Source organism: Setaria viridis, chromosome 8 (genome assembly GCF_005286985.2).
Source record: "Setaria viridis chromosome 8, Setaria_viridis_v4.0, whole genome shotgun sequence".
Taxonomy (NCBI): Eukaryota; Viridiplantae; Streptophyta; class Magnoliopsida; order Poales; family Poaceae; genus Setaria; species Setaria viridis.
The window spans coordinates 15077777-15096164 of NC_048270.2; the positions used below are offsets into that span (position 1 = coordinate 15077777).

The 18388-nt window shown below is 46.5% G+C and overlaps 1 protein-coding gene across 1 annotated transcript; it reads left to right on the forward strand.

Moving 5' to 3' along the window:
* The first annotated feature begins 12025 nt into the window (after positions 1-12025).
* LOC117866644 (uncharacterized) lies at positions 12026-13340 on the forward strand. Its single transcript, XM_034750923.2, has 2 exons — positions 12026-12416; positions 12732-13340. Exons 1-2 carry the CDS (start codon positions 12195-12197, stop codon positions 13098-13100), a joined length of 591 nt encoding a protein of 196 aa, XP_034606814.1. The 5' UTR covers positions 12026-12194; the 3' UTR covers positions 13101-13340.
* The last annotated feature ends 5048 nt before the right edge of the window (positions 13341-18388 follow it).

Genomic DNA, 18388 nt, shown 5'->3' on the forward strand with positions numbered 1-18388 from the left:
GTTTGGCCATCGGTCTGGGGGTGATAGGCTGAACTGAAATCTAGTTTGGTGCCCGCCATTTATGCAGACTTCTCCAAAACCTAGAGGTAAATTGGGTTCCTCTATCCAAGACAATTCTGCTTGGCACACCATGCAGCTTCATTATGTTGTCGACGTAGAGTCGGGCTAGTCTTTCTCCACCATAAGTGGTCCGTACGGGTAGATAGTGAGCGACTTTAGTAAGTCGGTCCACTATTACCCATATGGAGTCATTGCCTTTCTGAGTTCTGGGCAAGCCTACTACAAAATCCATACTGATCTCATCCCACTTCCAAACTGGGATAGGTAATGGTTGCAGTAAGCCTGCTGGCTTCTGGTGTTTGGCCTTGACCCTTTGGCAAGTATCACAATGGGCGACAAACTGAGCTATGTCCGCTTTCATTCCATTCCACTAGTATTTCTGCTTTAGGTCCATATACATTTTGGTGGACCCAGGATAAATGGAGTACACCGAGTTATGGGCTTCATCCATGATGGTTTGCCGGAATTCACCTTCCTTGGGGACACAAATTCGGTCCTTGTACCACAAGGTTCCTTTGTCATCCACTCTGAAATCCGGGACTTTATTCTCTCCGGTTTGCTTGCGGATTCTCACTAGGTCTTTGTCTGAACCTTGGGCCTCTTGGATTTTATCCTCCAAGGTGGGTGGGATACTTAGCTTGCGGCTAGTATTCTAGGGAATAATGTGCACATTTAACCAGGCCATCTCCTTCTGTAGATGAGTATTCTCTGGTCTAGGTTGTCCATAGGATTTCCTGCTCAAGGCATCAGCTACAACATTAGCTTTGCCGGGGTGGTAATGGATTTCTATGTTGTAGTCCTTCACCAATTCTAACCACCTCCTTTGCCTTAGGTTCAAATCTGGTTGGGTGAAGATATACTTTAAGCTCTTATGGTCGGTGTAAATCTCACACTTGTTCCCAATCAGATAATGCCTCCAAATCTTGAGGGCATGCACTACGGCTGAAAACTCTAAGTCATGGGTTGGGTAGTTCTGCTCATGAGGCTTGAGTTGGCGGGAAGCATATGCCACAACCTTCCCATCTTGCATGGGGACACATCCTAAACCTTGTCGGGATGCATCACAATAGATTACAAAGTCCCGCTGAATATCCGGCAAGGTCAACACTAGGGCTGTCGTCAACCTCTTCTTTAGCTCTTGGAAGCTCCTCTCACAGGATTCTGTCCAGGTGAACTTCTTAGCCTTCCTGAGCAGCTCTGTCATGGGCCGAGCTATCTTGGAAAATCCCTCAATAAATCTCCTGTAATACCCAGCTAAACCAAGAAAGCTTCTGATCTCACTGACATTGGTGGGTTGTTGCCAGTTGGAGACAGTCTCAACTTTCTCCAGATCAACTACGACTCTTTCCACGGTCAGGATATGACCAAGGAATGCCACTTTCTCAAGCCAAAATTCACACTTGCTGAATTTAGCATAGAGTCGGTGGGCTCTCAATTTTTCTAACACAACCCGTATATGCTGCTCATTCTCCTGAACACTCTTGGAATAAATAAGTGTGTCGTCAATAAAGACTACGACAAACTTATCTAACTCGTCCATAAACACCTTGTTCATGAGGTTCGTGAACTAAGTAGGGGTATTGGTCAATCCAAAAGACATCATAGTGAACTCAAATTGACCATAACGAGTGACAAAGGCCGTCTTCGGGATGTCGCTCTCCTTGATCTTGAGCTGATTGTACCCTGACCTTAGATCTATCTTGGAGAAATACTTGGCTCCCTTCAGCTGGTCAAACAGGTCATCTATTCTGGGGAGTGGATACTTATTCTTAATAGTGACCTCATTTAGTGCGCGATAATCCACGCACATCCTCATGCTCCCATCTTTCTTCTTGACAAAGAGTACGGGGGCTCCCCAAGGGATGAGCTAGGCCTGATAAAACCACTTTGCTGCAATTCCCCCAACTGTTTCTTCAGTTCGGCCAACTCTGAGGCTGCCATCCTATAGGGTCTCTTGGCTATAGGAGAGGTTCCAGGAATAAGGTCGATTACGAACTCTATATCCCTGTCTGGGGGCATTCCAGGTAGTTCTTCAGGAAATACATCTAGGTACTCACTCACTACCGGGACTTCTTCTATGGCCTTGGTCTCCATGCTAAAAACCATGGGGTCTGGGCCACTTCCTCGAGTGTGACAGGTCACTTGCACACCATCCCGATTGGTCAAGTGCACTACCTTATCAGCACACCCTATATGACCATCATGCAGGCTTAACCAATCCATCCCGAGAATCACATCTACCCCCTTAGACTTAAGTACTACTAGATCCTCTAAAAATTCTACCCCAGTTAAATTGATCCTTACCCGGGAACAACCTAGTTGACACCGAATGTCAGCTCCAGGAGTCCGGGTTAATAGGGGTAACTTTAGTAGTACTGTAGGTATATTGTGCTCTTCCACAAAACTTGAGGATATGAAGCAATGTGATGCCCCAGAATCAAAAAGTATTGTTGCCAAGACTGAGCTAACTAGAAACTCATCGAGTACCACACCCTGAGCTTCGCGAGCCTCTTGCGCACTGATGTGGTTGACGCGGGCTCGTCCGAATGACTGCTGGGGCGGCCTCATCTGCTGGCTGTTGTTGTTGCTGGGGTTGTTGTTGCTACGGACTCGCACACGGTTAGCTCCCGACAATGTTGCCCTTGGTCCAGCTAACGAGTTGGAGAAGGCCGATGCTGCTGGCTTGTTGGCATAGGGGCAGTTGGTGATGAAATGCCCTGGCTCTCGGCAGTTAAAGCATTCCCTGCTATTGCCAGTGACTTGGCTGGCGCTGCTCTATGGGGCCTTGGTAGGGTTCTAGCTCCTGAATGGGGCAGCGGTCTGGTAGGAACCGGATGCTTGGGACTGGGTCCGGTACTGCATGGGAGCTTGGGATCTGGGCAAGGGGTGACCGAAGCTTCTCGGCTTCTGGAATCAGTCCTGCTGGTGAGTCTTTCTCTCCAGGAACCGGCGCTTATTGTCCCTCCGCTCTTCTGCCTTGGTCCTCTCAGTCAAGATGGCCATGTTCATCAGAGTGTTGAAGTTGGGGTAGATCTGAGGAGTGAGTAGGGTACTCAGTTCTGCGTTCAAGCCCTTCTTGAACATGTCCTGCTTCTTCTCATCCTTGTCCACCTCCTCTAGAGCGTAACGGGCCAGCTCCATAAACTAGAAGGTGTACTCCTCCACAGATCTGTTGCCCTGGCGAAGTTCACGGAACTCATCCGCCTTGCGCTTCATGGTAGCTACGGGGATGTGATAGCGATGGAACTCCGTCACGAACTCATCCCAGGTGATAGTGGAGGCATCCTGGGCGGTAGAGCAGTAGTTCTCCCACCAAGCTAGAGCAGTCCCAATGAGCTGGTGAGCGGCCAAGAAGACTTTGTCCCTGCCCTCGCAACCAAATGGCTCCAGCTTCCTCTGAATGACTCGCAGTCAGTCATCTACATCCAGAGGGGTGACGGACCCGCCAAAAGTGGGTCGCTTGGTCTAGAGGAAGTCCGTCAACCTCTCATTCATGTTCTGCCCACGGGGCCTCTGGCGGGTGATGGCATTGGCCAGAGTTTCTAGCAGAAGGGTCTAGTTGTTCATCACTTGAACCAGATCAATGACTAGTGGGGGCGGTGGCTGTTGTGCTCCCACTTGGCTTTCTCCCCTGCCTTCGGGCTGACTTACTTCCTGCTCCTCAGGAAGCACTGCGGGAGGTGGTTCTTGGCTTTCTGGCTGCCTCTCAGCACTGGGGGTGGCATGGGCCTTACTCGGGGAGGTCCTGGTGGCACGCTTGGGAGACATTTGCAGATTGAGTGAGACTTTATGAGAGTAGGATTTGGATTTTAGTGATCTTTAAGGTAATTATTGCGTATTCTCGAAGAGACAGAATCCACCTCCTGTTGACAAGCACACAGACTAACAAACAACAAGCACAAATGATTTTATTTCTTTTGCCACGGGGGGGGGGTGGGGACAACACTTCTGGGGTAAGGCCAAAACATGTACTACATGACCAAGTACAACAACGCAACTAAAGGGGTACAACTCTAAACTGCGGACCGTGACGGCTTCATTCCCTTGGGCAACTCTGGGCTGGGCACATTACTCGTGGGGCGAGTCTTCTCCCTGGACGAAGTGGTCTTCTAAAGGAATGAGGAGAGATGACTCATCTTCTTTGTTCCATGCTCCGCACACGGGAGGGGGCTCAATGCCTCTTTTGGAAGCATCAAGGAATGGTGTAACTGGTGGAATGTTGAGGCCCCGACTCCTGTAGAACTCGAAGGCGAGAGGGTTTCCTTCGGAGTGAGGAGGCCCCTCAACCTCCGAGGCGACCATCCGTCTTATGGCAATCCCTCTGAGATGAGCCTCCTTGAGCTCTTGGAGATGCCGATCCTGAGCTTGCTTAAGGGCTTCTACAGCCACACCCTCTCCACTTCGGGCGGCTGCAACTTGTGCTCTGGCTTCCCTTAGCATTACTTGAAGCATCCTTATGTGAACATCCGCCCTCTCAGCATGACGAACTTGTTGCTTCAGCTTTGCGGCCTGTTGATCATAAAGTTTATCCAAACTGACAAGATAAGTGGTTATGTGGTATACGGTGGTGTCCTCCTCACGCCGTCCATGTTCATCAAAAGCTCTCATCCGGGCTCTCCAACCTGGATGGTCTTTTTTGGCAGGCGGGAAGTATCTCATGGACGTTGGCTCGAGGTGCATCTCGTACATTTGGCATAAGTAACCAAGAGCCTTTCGAGCCGCTACTGGGTAAGTGTCTCGGTGCTGGAAAACTATAGCTGATACTCGGCTCGATGTTGGGGTAACGAGCACTCCTTCCAATGTGGATGATTACTTCACACTGAGGGATACCATAGCGCTCGTATTCCCTGCTAGAGTACGTCGGGAGCTCTCGGATGCCAAGGCGCTTCAGGCAAGCGAGCAACAATTTGGGAAACCGGGATCTTCCGTGCAGCGGCTATGAGTCCACTCTCCTTCGGCCATCTGGAAAGAATCGGGGTGCAATTTAGTTTTGCAATAGAGTAGAGGTAGGAAGAAATTTTGTAAGTCATTTATTTTGGTCAAGAGGGCTATTCCGGTTCTAAGGTCGCGTCCTCCAGCCAACGACGGCTCTGATACCACCTGAAGCGTCCCTACATCAGCGGAGACTAAATGTGTTGCAAATATCAGTCCCTGCAGGCTGATAGCACATTTATTTATAAGATAATTCAGTTACCGTACAACTCTCGAGGGAGTGGGCGTGAAAGCCACGCCACGATCAAAAGCAAATAAATAATAGTGGCTAACCAAGTGACTGCCAAAAGACAACACTCGGGACTACACGGCAGTAGAAACATCTTGTGAAGGCCAACACCACAGGCAGCGTTGGGTGTGGACACAACCTCTTACTCAAACTCGTCGGCGACGAAGTCCGGGTCTTCCTCTGTAGCAACAAAGCAAGGGTGAGTACAAAAGTACTCAACAAGTCTAACCCCATCCATGGAGGGGGATAAATCAAATATATGCGCATGGTATAACAAGGATAGGCTAAGGTTTATTTGCAATAAAGCTAGACTTTCATCACATGCACGAGTTTGTTTTCAAAAGAGTTTTTGGTAAAGCTTTTCCTTTAGTAACCGAAACATTGAGTGGGGTTGATCCTACACAAAGGATCCAAATTTTTTTGCTACCGGACTCCCTGTCCGCCATTGCTCACGGCACAACTGCCGGACACTTCCAAAATCAACGCACACACCATGAAAACCATTCATTCCCAAGTGTTAGTTATGTGACCAAGCCGTAATTCGTCCAATGCCGTGGACACAGCTACCCGGATAGGTTTTAACTCTGCAGAGGTTGTACACTTTTTCCACAAGTAGGGTACCACAGCACGATCACCTTAGTGCCGGTGCGGATCCTAACAAAGCCATTACCCACCTTAGCTAAGACTGACTAGCCAACACGGAAGCACCCAAGGGGTTAACGACCTACCATTGACGTCTTCACCAGGACTTAAGTCACCAAGAGCTTACTCCTTTTCCATGGGCTCCCGTTGCTCACCAGCTCACCTGAAGACTAACAGCTCCACTAGTGGGATTTATGCTAAGCCATTACCCATACAACGGTCGAGTGGTTGCACGATGGTTGAATTAGGCAAGATGACACATCAACTCGGTCCTTAACCATGACAAGATGGATATCTCCCAACTTTGCTCAACCACTAAGGTACGAGCCCAACATTCTGGCATTTCACACAAGAAATACCCATCCATCTCATCTAAGCATTCCTTGCCTTTACACTCGAAAACCCATTTCCTCATTTGAAAACACTCACACATTTATTCTCTAAATAAACCATTGTAGTCCTGATTGAATTTGAGTAACGAGTTCCTAAGCATTCTAGCAGTAATTATCATCTAAATAGAGCGGATCATATTCAGAGATAAATATAGGACAACAAGGAATAATCATAACAATCGAGGGGTGACTATCCAACCATGTCTTGCAATAAAAACAATATGCACTTTTATAAAAACAGGCTGATAGGTTGTGTTTGAAAAACTAGGAATAAATATGCATCAAAGGGTGAGATTGGACTTGCCGTCCTCAAAGCCTTCCGGAAGTTCCGGCTCATGCTGCTGGTCCTCGGGCTCGGTCTCGCGGTCACACTCCTCCTCATGCTCCTCCTCGAGTACTCCGCGATCTACGGCACACACAAACGGCACACAATAAATAAAAAGAAAATAAGATTTTACCCGTTGAGCTCCGAACAAAGAACGCGAACGGAAAATATGTAGAATGAGTATTTTCGGGAAATTTGGATATGGATTGGCAGAAATATACTGGAGGATGACGTGGTTGAATTTGGGATTAATTGGAGGAAGTTTGGCACAGGGTGGTGGAGGGGCACATCTGCGAAACAACCTTTGAGAGAGGTGGAAGGGTTATTTCACGAAATAGGGAAAATAGGGGGTTAGATCGGAAATTTGGGGAAATCTTCTCTTCTTCTTCCCTAGGTTGCACAGGGAGAATGGGGGCGGCTCGGTGGTGGCCGGCCAGCCGGCCGGGCCTTGCCGGCAGTGAGCCCTGACGGTGGAGGAGGGCAGGGAGGTGTGGAGGCCCCATTTTTGTACTCACCTTGGAGATTTGGAGTCAGGAGGGAGGGCGGCTGGTGGTGGCAAAAGGGGCGGTGGCGCACGGCGTGCAGGCGGCGGTTGGGCAGGAGCAAGGCGAGGGAGCGGGGAGGTGTTAGCGGTTGGAGGAGGTTGGGGTGTGGCGAGCTGGGGCGTCGCCCCTTTTTATAGGCCGGCGGGAGGGGTAGGGAGCGGCCGGTGAAGTAGGGGCCGGCGAGCTCCGGCGGGCGCGGGGCTGGGCCGGCGTGGGTGGCGCGGGCGGCAGGCGCGCCGGCGGGGCTGGGGGTGGGGGCCTGGTGCGGGGCCAGCCACCAGAGTGCACGGCCCGAGGGGTGCTGGTGCGGCCAGCGCGGACCCCGGGGCACGCGGGGGCCGGGGGGGCAGGCGGCCGAGGAGTGCCGTGCGCCGGGGGAAATGGGCCAGGGAGTAATGGCGTGGGGGGGCAGCCAGGAGGTGGCCTGGCGTGCGCAGCCTGGAAGAAGAAGGAGGAGGAAGGAGGAAGAAGAAGGAAGAAGAAGAAGGAATAAAAAGAGGAAGAGAGAGAAAGAAAAGAAAAGGCAAATATGAATGGGGAAAAGAGAAAAATAAAAGGGAGAGCCGGCGGGGATTGCGGCACGCGGTCGGAGCACGCGCGGCGGTCTGTCGACCGGCATGCGGCGAAAATTACGGGAGAGGATAAAATGATGGTTGTCGGCTTTGGGTGCCGGGACGGCGAAATCGCTGGGAAGGTTTTAGATTTTCGGGAGCTCAACGGTAAAAAGATGTTGAAAGCAATTTTTAACGAGTGATTTAAGGTGGTGATTTTTTCAGATGTTACACTAGCCGCCACGCCGTTGAAGAGGAAGCGCTGCTTTGGCCACACTCTGCCTTGCCAAGCTCGCCATCTGGGCGGGTCTTGCTCTTCACTCTGTCTCTATGTTTTTACCCGATGGGAAGAGATGAGGATAAAGGTGGGGGGCATCGAGCTAGGTGCACCATAGACTGGACTCGGATGTCTTTCCTTCTCCTACTATTTTTTTTCTAGTTAGAGATCGGGTTTGCGTCACCCTACCATTCATCGTTGTTTCATCGTTGACACTCTTGAGGATGAGGTTGTCGCTGCACCCTCTCAGGTTGTAGCAGTGATGCTTGTGATCAAGCCACCACCGCCGGTATCACTGCCTTTTTAGGCGGTGGCGCCAGCCATGTTGCTGGTCCTCATCACGCTGACTCTCGGTCTGAGTCCATGCCTATTGCCGCATGCTCGCGGACACCGCACCAATGTTGCTGAAGGAAAATGAATTTGTGCTCTTTAGCTGCACCATCAATCATCACAGTTGGCTCACCATCCCATTGAACATGTCGTCAAGAAGTTGCTGATTTTAAGCATTTGAGCACCTTCGCTGATGCTTCAGACCTATGCCCTCCTCCACAACTTCATCCACGTCCACCTCAACTTTCGACTACTTCAGCACTAAGGGGCTATCATTCGCATGAGCTACTCATTGGTTTTCACTCCAATCGTAGCATTCCCACCGGCATTCCGATTGGGGGGTGTCTCCATTGTTCTCCAGTCAGTCTGTTCGTGTTGCTACCGCTACGACTGCGGGGGCATGTTAGACTATATTTGGTAGTATAGGAAAGATCTCAAGGATGCTTCTTGCCCCCCAAGTCTTATACCCGTATATATTCTCCCTCGAGGCTTAATGCAATACAACCCACACATTATACACAATTTTACAGAGAGAAATCCTTGATGCTCCAATGTGGAATAGGAATGGTCTTGGTGACCAGTGGTACCGCGAGATAAATCCTTTTTCCGAGTTTGCATCCTCTTCCTTATCTCTCACATACCACATTTACTTTAGTTTCCTATAATTAACATGTGTAGTTTTACACACTTGATAAATTTTAGAGCATATCTGGATATAAATCTTTTAGGTTTATATTTCGTGCAAATTTGCTGGAACTTTGTAGGTTTTTAGGTCTTTTAATTCAAATCCCCCATATAAACAACAGTCGGTTTCGTACAGCTGGATTAGTCTTCCATAGGCGAGGATATGCGCGAGTGGCTAAGCATCTCTAGTGTGTTTAGAAAATGAAGGCGAGATCATGCGCCTGTTCGCTTCAGCTTATAAGCCGGCTGAAAAGCTGAAACGGCTGATTTGTTGTGAGAGGAAAACACTGTTTGGTGGCTGATAAGCCGGCTGAATAAGCTGAAGCGAACAGGCCAAATAATCAATTAATTAAAAAATGTTATTTTCATGTATTTGAATTTTACGCCTTATACATAAGAAAATATTTTACAAAAAATATTTGTTTTCCGTCCTCATAATTGCCTTGCGTCCCGTACCCAATAAATTCAAGATATTTTGTGTAACCATCAACAATGGACCTAGATTTAATGCCTATCTAATTCAACTGCAACAGAACAGCACTCAGCCATGACCATCTGCTCCCATCCCCATCGGTGTGGCCATCTTCAAAGCAGAGAAGACGCAGGCAGGGCGTAAAGCTCCTGATGTTAACACGTTCAAACATATGCAACACACAGCCTCTCCAAAGACCTAATTGCATCTGCGTTAACGTGAACAAGGATCGACCGATCGATTGGTCTGTCAACGGAGCAAGAACCGACGGCGGCGGCATCAAATCAAGAGGCCGTCCTGGGGGAATCAATGCCGCATCAGGCATTGAATGGATCCATGCCCCAACGACCAAAGATAGAGGCGCCTCCATTTATTGCTACGGTTGGAAGAGGACGCAGGAGTAGTGAGGAAGAAGAGCCCAAGACGAAGGAGATGAAGCTGTGAAGCACACAGAAGAGAAGTGTCGACTCCACCATCAGCCCAACGAACGAGCCCTGGCTATTTAAGGCCGTTCCTAATGAACATTTGCAGCGCTGCATGGGTGTTGGGGTTGTGAGCGAGACGTGTGCGGTTTTACGACGCATCAGCGCTTCCCTGTCTTTAACTATGGTGAGGGATTAGGGCAGCATCAATAAGACCATTCTCAATGCAAGTTTCATTCTCATTAAATAACATGCCACATATGCAAAAGCGATGACATGGCATGGAATTTAAGAGGAAAGAGAAGAATTGGATTTCACAGGGATGAAACTAGGTGTACACAGTTACCTAGAGCTATGAAACTGAAATGAAACTTCATTGAGAGGATTTGAGTTTCATCTCCACACATGCATCAACTCCCATTAGTCACTTAAATGATAGATTTAAATGATATGCTCACATATGAAATCGTGAAATGAAACCTTGCATTGAGAGGTTAAGTTTCATTCATCAGGTAAATGGTTATTAGATGACATGGTATTTTTGGAAATTTCCTAGAATGACCTTATACCATATCACACATCGATCCTACAGTGGATCAACGTGATGGTGTCAGCCTTTTTTTTTATAGAGAAAAGCTAGCTAGCTCTTACTACATTATGCAGCCATTGGCGAAGTTTGTTTAAGACTTTTTTTTTGAGCAACCGCGGGCGAAGCGCCAACCTGAACATTTATATTAAGCATGCAAAGTTCGGGGCATACAAGGATTTGTGAGACGGCCAGACGGGGAGGATAAGGAGTAAAACAAAAGAGTCACCCTACTATAATTGAAATCCTCTCACTCCAAGCGCGTAGCACTGCAAGGTGGGCATTTGATCTTGCTCAGTGAGACCAAAGATGAAGATCTCCAGCTGTTTGTCTCAAGATTACCACGGACGGCATGTTGATTTGATCAAAAACTCGTTTATTCCTGGCTTTCCAAATATTCCATAGAATGCAGGTGACAATCGTAGACCGAAGTGGCTGATCAAGCTGCTGCAGAAGCTGACACTCGTTTAAGACTTTTCCTGTAGTCGTCAAGTGACATGTACATCCTCAGAGCTAGTACTATGTTATGTATGCTACCTCTAAATCACAAAGGCAATGACACAGCCATTAGAGGTAGCAACCAGCTGCAATTGTTTGAGACGCTCTCAATTAAGGGCCGGGGGAGTGTACATGCGACGGCCATGAATGCCCACCCACAAGAAGCAGTTCATGATCACTGCTGCCACAAACCGAGTTAATGGCGTAGGTATACAATGGATGACAAGGTTGGAGCACTGTACGACGATGGAGACTTTAAGGAGCGAGAGGCGCCATCTAAGCCCATCTCCTTGTACTACTGGCGCTTCGCCGTGAACTCATCACGACCGAATCGAATGCCATCTTCGTTCGCCGGCCGGGCTAGATAGATGCAAGCTCAGGGCTCAAGGGACACGCATGAGCCCTGCTCCGCCGCCGTTAATTCTCCAGCACAGATCGATCGCCAATTCACCATTGGCTGGAGGCCGCATCTGCATGCATTATTTAATCGCATATAACTATAGTCCATACTCCATAGTGACATGCCTGATGTGCAAACGTTTTCTAGCATTTTTCTTATCACAATTGATACGATACGAAGCGTAGCGTAGCATCAATCAGCCAGCCTGCATCTTCTTCTTGAAGCCCAACAAAGCTTCTGTGGGATCTGGGAAGGGCAAGTACATCTGCTACAACGCAGGTGTGTTTTATTAGAGGCGCAGGCCTGCCATGGCAGCAGGGAGAGATCACACCACTACACATCAGAAGCCAGCAGACTTTGATGACGGCTACGTACGCCGTAGCCAATAGCCGCGGCGCGCGGCTCGGCTCCCGGCCGGCGTAATGGCGCGCAGCAGGGGCAGCGGCCGGCCGGCCGGCCGGCCGCGCGCGGAGAGGGAACCTTAAATGTGGGGGAGGAGGTGGAAGAGGGGGTTCCGAGCTGAGCCCATTTAAGGGCACTCTACTTGCCACACCTTAAATGCACCCTCACTGTGGCGTTGGATGCAGCTCATTTATGGTGAACCCCCCTCCTCCTCGTCCCTCCTCCTCCTCCCCCGCTCCATCACGGCCTCTATAAATTCATGGGTATCCAACAGCGGCAGGATCCGGCAGCTTGTGTTGTAGAGGGAGCTTGCAGTATAAATAGAGACCACGCAGAGTCGCAGAGGAGCGGCAGGGAGTTGTTGCTTACGGGGGAGGATTTGAGGAGATGGAGGTGCAGCCGGAGCTGTCGCTGGGGATGTCGGCGCCGGCAGCGGGCTTTGCTGTTGTGAAGAGCCCCAGGAGCTCGTCGTCGGACTCGGACGGCAGCGGCGGGAAGAAGAGGAAGCACTTCGCATGGAGGGAGGAGGCCATGTCCCATGCAAGCGGCCTGGAGCTCCAGCTCGGCGACCCTCTGCCGCCGGACTGGGAACAGTGCCTCGACCTGCATGTGAGCATCTATATAATTACACACGCACACCCTTGTTATGTTGTTTGTTTTTGGTAGTAGAATATTTTGCGTTCCATGGTGGAAGTGAAACTGGAAACCTGCTGTATTTTAGAAAGCAGAGTACCATCTACGTGGCAGAGTCCGTTGATGATCTAGCAGGAGAAGCAGAGCACTGTTTTAGGAAGTAGAAGTGTATAACTCACTGAATGATCCTTATGCTATTGATGCTGTCACGTGTTGTACTCCATAATTTTTTTTTGGCAATCATGGCCAATGACAGTTTAACTGAATCTTAAACTTGTATGTTTGTGGCAGTCTGGGAGGATGTACTACCTGAACAGGAAGACCATGAAGAAGAGCTGGGTGAGGCCGAGGTCGTCCAACAAGGAGGAGCAGGGCGCCCTGAACCTGGAGCTCAACATCTCCACGACCCCTTCCATCTTCGACGGCAAGGCTAGCTCCATCGGTGCTGCCGTTGCGGACGAGACCAGAAGCCCGAATGGCGGCGGCCACATGGTGGCCGTGCCCTGCGCCAACTGCCACCTCCTCGTCATGCTCTGCAAGTCCTCCCCGTCGTGCCCCAACTGCAAGTTCGTGCAGCCGTCGGTGCCTGCCATGCCGCGGACGCCTCCCCGCCGGCTTGACGCCGTCAAGCCGCTGGAGACCCTGAGCCTCCTGCACTAGGCTTGCACCGTGCAAGCGGGGCAGGGCAAGCAGGCCACTGTAGAAAGGGGAGACAGCAAGTGAAAACTGAAACTAAGTTGCTCAAAACTCAAATAGTAGTGGTGAGATAGATGAGCTAGATGGGGGACTGTGTGGGTATAACTGTAAGGGTGCTGCACATGCTGCAACTTAAATGCAAGTGAGGCGACCAAGTAGTAATTAAGCAAAAATCAATTTAAGCATCCTCTGTTTCGATCGACATTATACAACTCTAAGTGTGGTGATGCTCCTGTGTGGAGTCATAAACTGTAGAAGCAGTGCATTCTATTCTTTTCTATATTCACATAGAGTTAAACACTGACTTAGGCGCCCCTAAAATCCCAACTTTAGCACTATGAAAAAAGAAGATTTTTCATCACATCAAACTTGCGGTACATACATGGAGTACTAAATATAGATGAAATCAAAAACTAATTGCACAGTTTTGTTGTACTTTGCGAGACTAATCTTTTGAGCCTAATTAGTTAATGTTTGGACAATAATTCATAGGCAAATCGCCAGCATCCAGCAATGCTCCAAAGAGGTAACAGATGGGGGAAGGGGGGGCGGTGCTATACCTTCTGCTGATGTCTGGCTTCAGACTTTTTTTTTGAATCTGGCTTCAGACTTGAGGGCGGTGCACGTCTCGTTTCGCCATGTCATCCTTGTCCCTGGCCAAGGCCGTCGATAGCACTGCGTAGGAAAAAACCAAAGATGGATGATTCATAGTGTGTTTCATGGCAAACGAGTCAAACAAGACTGATGTGATGACGATACACAACACAACGACACGTAATGCGCCAACGGACATGACGCAGCGATCGGCCTTGGATCAATCATCAATGCAAGAAGGCTGCTCGGCTTGTTTGGTATGCGGCGAAATTCGGTCAACATGAAATTGGCAAAGTTTTGGTAAGTAAATGAACTTGGAAACCAATAAAAACTGCATCTCACAAAAGTTATAGTGCCAAATGAACCAACTATATGTGCATACTTCAATCATGGTTCGAATGCATGGGCACTAGACCTTAAACCAAAATGCACAAGTCAATCCTTCTCCTTACTGTCAAGAAAGTTTGGTGGTTTCACTTGCCGGTCCAAGCAGGCTCTTCCAAACCATGCAAGAGAGCACATCAGTACATTCTGGATCCTGCACAAGAGAAAAGCACAGCAATTAATGCATTCAATGTTGGGAAATGGATTAGCCCTAACTAATTAATGCCGGTTATAGTGTGTTAATTGTCTGTTGCTCAATATAATGGTCCAAGTCAACACCGAAGTTAGGAGTCATGTGGAACTGTCTTTGCCATGTAAAACTCTCGGTTTTTGCGCATTGATCATGGCCAAACCGTCGCCAGCACAACAAACTATCTAAAGTATACTATGAACAAAATTACAGAAAACATCATTTAGGGTACACCCCGTTAGTACCTGTCACATCGGATGTTTTGATACTAATTAGAAGTATTAAATATAGTTTAATTACGAAACTAATTGCACAGATGGAGTCTAATTCGCGAGACGAATCTCTATTAAGTCTAATTAGTCCATGATTTGACAATGTGGTGCTACAGTAACCTTTTGCTAATGATGGATTAATTAGGCTTAATAGATTCGTCTCACGAATTAGTATAGGGGTTCTGCAGTTAGTTTTATAATTAGCTCATGTTTTGTCCTTCTAATTAGCGTCCGAATATCCGATGTGATCCTCCTAAAGTTTAGTACGTTGTATCGAAACAGCCCCTAAATCTCCTGCTGCTCCGTTGCCCATCATCTTTAATAGAATGTGGTAATACATAGTCTATTATCATAAAAGGGATACAACACTAAAAGTAGTTATGATTTTTTATCATAGTTACGATGCATTTTGGAAGCCGACAATACTCACTGAATCCTGAAAATTTGTATGAGAATGGAGTATGACTCATAGACAAATATTCCAAATTTTGCATGTCTTAATCAAACACAAGTCCTTGATGCTTAGAACAGTTTGCTAGATGGTAGTTTGTACTAAGTTGGCCTTCGTAATAAAGAGTATTTATGGTTACTAAATACTCCTCAGTGCTCTACTGTACTAGCACATATTCAATGAATCCAACACAACACAACTGCTAGTTCTGTGCATTAATGCCTTGCATGCACTGGTTTTCTCACTGTATTGGTAACTAAAGAATACTACAGAGAATTCATAAATATCTTACTGTTCAATTGTCAATATATGGAACAGAGTTTAGAGCAAGGTTAGATTTCAGCTAAAAGAGACGCAGCAGAGAAGTGCAAAATATGGTACCAACAACTAAGAAGAGGGACAGAATCACATAAACTACCACAGAAAATATGGTAAATGACAACATATTTTGTTCAGCAAGAAATAGGGAATGAGAGACATTACCATACAGCAAAGAGGGCCTTCGACAGAAAAAAGAAAAATAAAAATGACCAAAACAATATTATGTTGTTAAGAGCTTATAACAGCAAGTATGACATGATATACTACTTCACTAAATATATTATTCTTTAAAAGAAATTCATGCAACAGAAGCATTTGGAAATAAGGAATAATATCTATACTCTATCTTCTTTTTTCTTTTTTCTTCTACAGCTAATATAGTTTGAATATGAGATTTTACATAGTACCAACCCACAACATACTTAATCTTCTTTGTTCAGAACATCTAAAAATGGTTTAATTACCTAATTAGTGTAATTTGCAAATTTGCACTAAATATTTCCTAGATTCATAACATGTAAACATACCTTCAGTCAGAAAATAAAAATGCCAACATGCCGAAAATTTCACGTTAACAGCTTGTAAAAACATGGAGGTAAAGAAAAAATTGCCTAGGAAGATAACATGGACAGCAAGATACAATTTGTTATGGTAATCTTTTTTTTCCTTCTGCATAGGTCCTGATATAATTTTATTTTTGGTTCTAAATGTTCCCTTTTACCCATAGGTATTATGCATTACAAACCATGGCATACAGGTTTCAGGATCAATGTGTATTATTTCTGTGTGATGCATATTCATATATATATATATATATATATTCGAACTCTGGTATAATATTGATTACATGAGTGCCTGCGAATTGAGAGGCATCTCAAACAAATGGAATACCCTGTTGACCCTATTCATCATGCACAAATAAGTATGCTATTCTAGAAGTTAAATATTAAATTTGCAAACGGATTAGAAAGCCTTAAAGAAACATACCATAAGCCATATGAATATATTTGTGTATAGACGATCCTATCCTCCATGGCAGAAGTATATGTTTCTTTGGTTCTCTTCTCTGCAGGTTGTGTTCAACAATTTAAAATAACAGGAGCACTTGAGCCATGAGGTGCCTTGAGAATGCTCCTTTCACACCATAATTCAGAAGCTCTAAGATTAACTTCACTAAAAAAATGTGGGCCTTACTTCTAGACCATCTTGCTACATAACTATAGAAACATTATCTAGTTACAGAATATTAGGAGTTCTACCAAGCTTGCCGAGTAGAGAAAATGACCATAGGATTCTACAGGCCAAATGTACAATGCTAGGACAACATAGAAAATGAGGTCTATACATATGCTGATTCTGTATATGAGGTACCCACGCTTTCCTGCTAAATTGTCCTTTTCAATGGACTGGCAGAACCAGTGGTTCGTGGCAGAGGAATGAAGCTTCTTGAAACATTCCTATCACATTGAAAAATGTATCCATCTGACTTCAAGTGCAAACAGATGCTGTCAAATATTTCTTCTGTAGCTAATAGCTCTGGAATATAAATGAGAAATACATGACACAAGAACATGGAACAATATGTTCTACTTCATTTGAATGAACGTTATCAGAAAACCTCTGAGGTATCCATGAATCCTAATGTAACTAAAACCTGAATTCTTGCCAACTATTACTGTCTACCTTCCTATAACCCCATCTAAAACCCCATACTTGCAAAAATATAGTTTAGCAGCCCATAAATTCTACTGTAAACACCATCAAGACGTTACTGCTTATCAATCATCCATGTTGCGATCTAAGTAACTTCCTATACACACATTAGCATGCACTTCACATAGTTTGGAAGAACAATTCAATCTGCAATGACCTCCGTCAAGGTAAATATCCCTAAAAGATGCTACATGCCTCTTGGTAGAAGGCCATATTTTTCTGAAATACGAAACACATAACTTTGTCCCAGTTTCAGTGGTTTAGCTACCTTAATTAGTTTCTTTAGAATGGTTTTGTCCCTCTAAAAAAACACTGATCCAAACAGCCATGAGATTGTACTTGCTCATAAGATGGGTATGTATGCATGGTGACCATGAACACCTACTAGTAGAGAACTCACCTTTTATCCAACGTTTTTTTATTCCGGTTGTGTTTAGACCCCGGACTAAAGGGCTTTTAGTTCCGGGTCAAAAATGAACTACCGACGGCCACCGAAGGGTGGAGCTTTAGTCCCGGCTGGAAAGATCAACCGGGACTAAAACCCCCTTCAGTCCCGGTTGTAACGGCTACTAGGCTGAAAAAAGTCTGGCTGGGTGTTTTGTCCCGATTAGAATTACCAACTGGAACTAAAGCGCTCTCTCCACCATTGGCAGGCAGCGCTCCTTGCTTATCTTCTCCTAGCGTAGGCCTCCTCTCCCTTAATTTCTCGTTGCGCAGGCCTTTTCCCTCTTCCTATCTTCTCTCCTCCTCCTCTCCTATCTTCCAGGCGGCGTGTGGCCTTTTTTTATTTTTTGGAACCTTTTTATCCTGGTTGATTTTACCAACTGGAACTAAATACTAGACCCGGGTGAGTGACCCGGGACTAATGAGCCTCTTTTGTCCCGAATAGTTAGTTCTGGTTGGTTTTTCGGGATCTATATCGCTTACCAACCGAGACTAAAGGTAAGTTTTCCACCAATGACGTAGCACTTTTTATAGAGTGCAAACTGTAAAAGGGGTGTTTGGGAGACACGGGCTAAACTTTAGCCTCCTGTCACATCGAATGTTTGGACACTAATTAGAAGTATTAAATATAGGCTAATTACAAAACTAATTGCACGACCCCTGGGCTAAATCGCAAGACGAATCTATTAAGCCTAATTAGTCCATGATTTGACAATGTGGTGCTACAGTAACGATTCGGTAATAATGGATTAATTAGGCTTAATAGATTTGTCTCGCGATTTAGTCTAGGGGTTCTGCTATTAGTTTTATAATTAGCTCAAGTTTAGTCCTTCTAATTAGTATCCGAACATCCGATGTGATAGGGCTAAAGTTTAGCCCCTGT

Coding starts and splice junctions, on each gene's coding strand:
- LOC117866644 (XM_034750923.2), top strand. CDS start 12,195: ATGGAGGTGCAGCCGGAGCTGTCGCTGGGGATGTCGGCGCCGGCAGCG. Junction 12,417..12,731: donor AACAGTGCCTCGACCTGCAT/GTGAGCATCTAT, acceptor TGTTTGTGGCAG/TCTGGGAGGATGTACTACCT.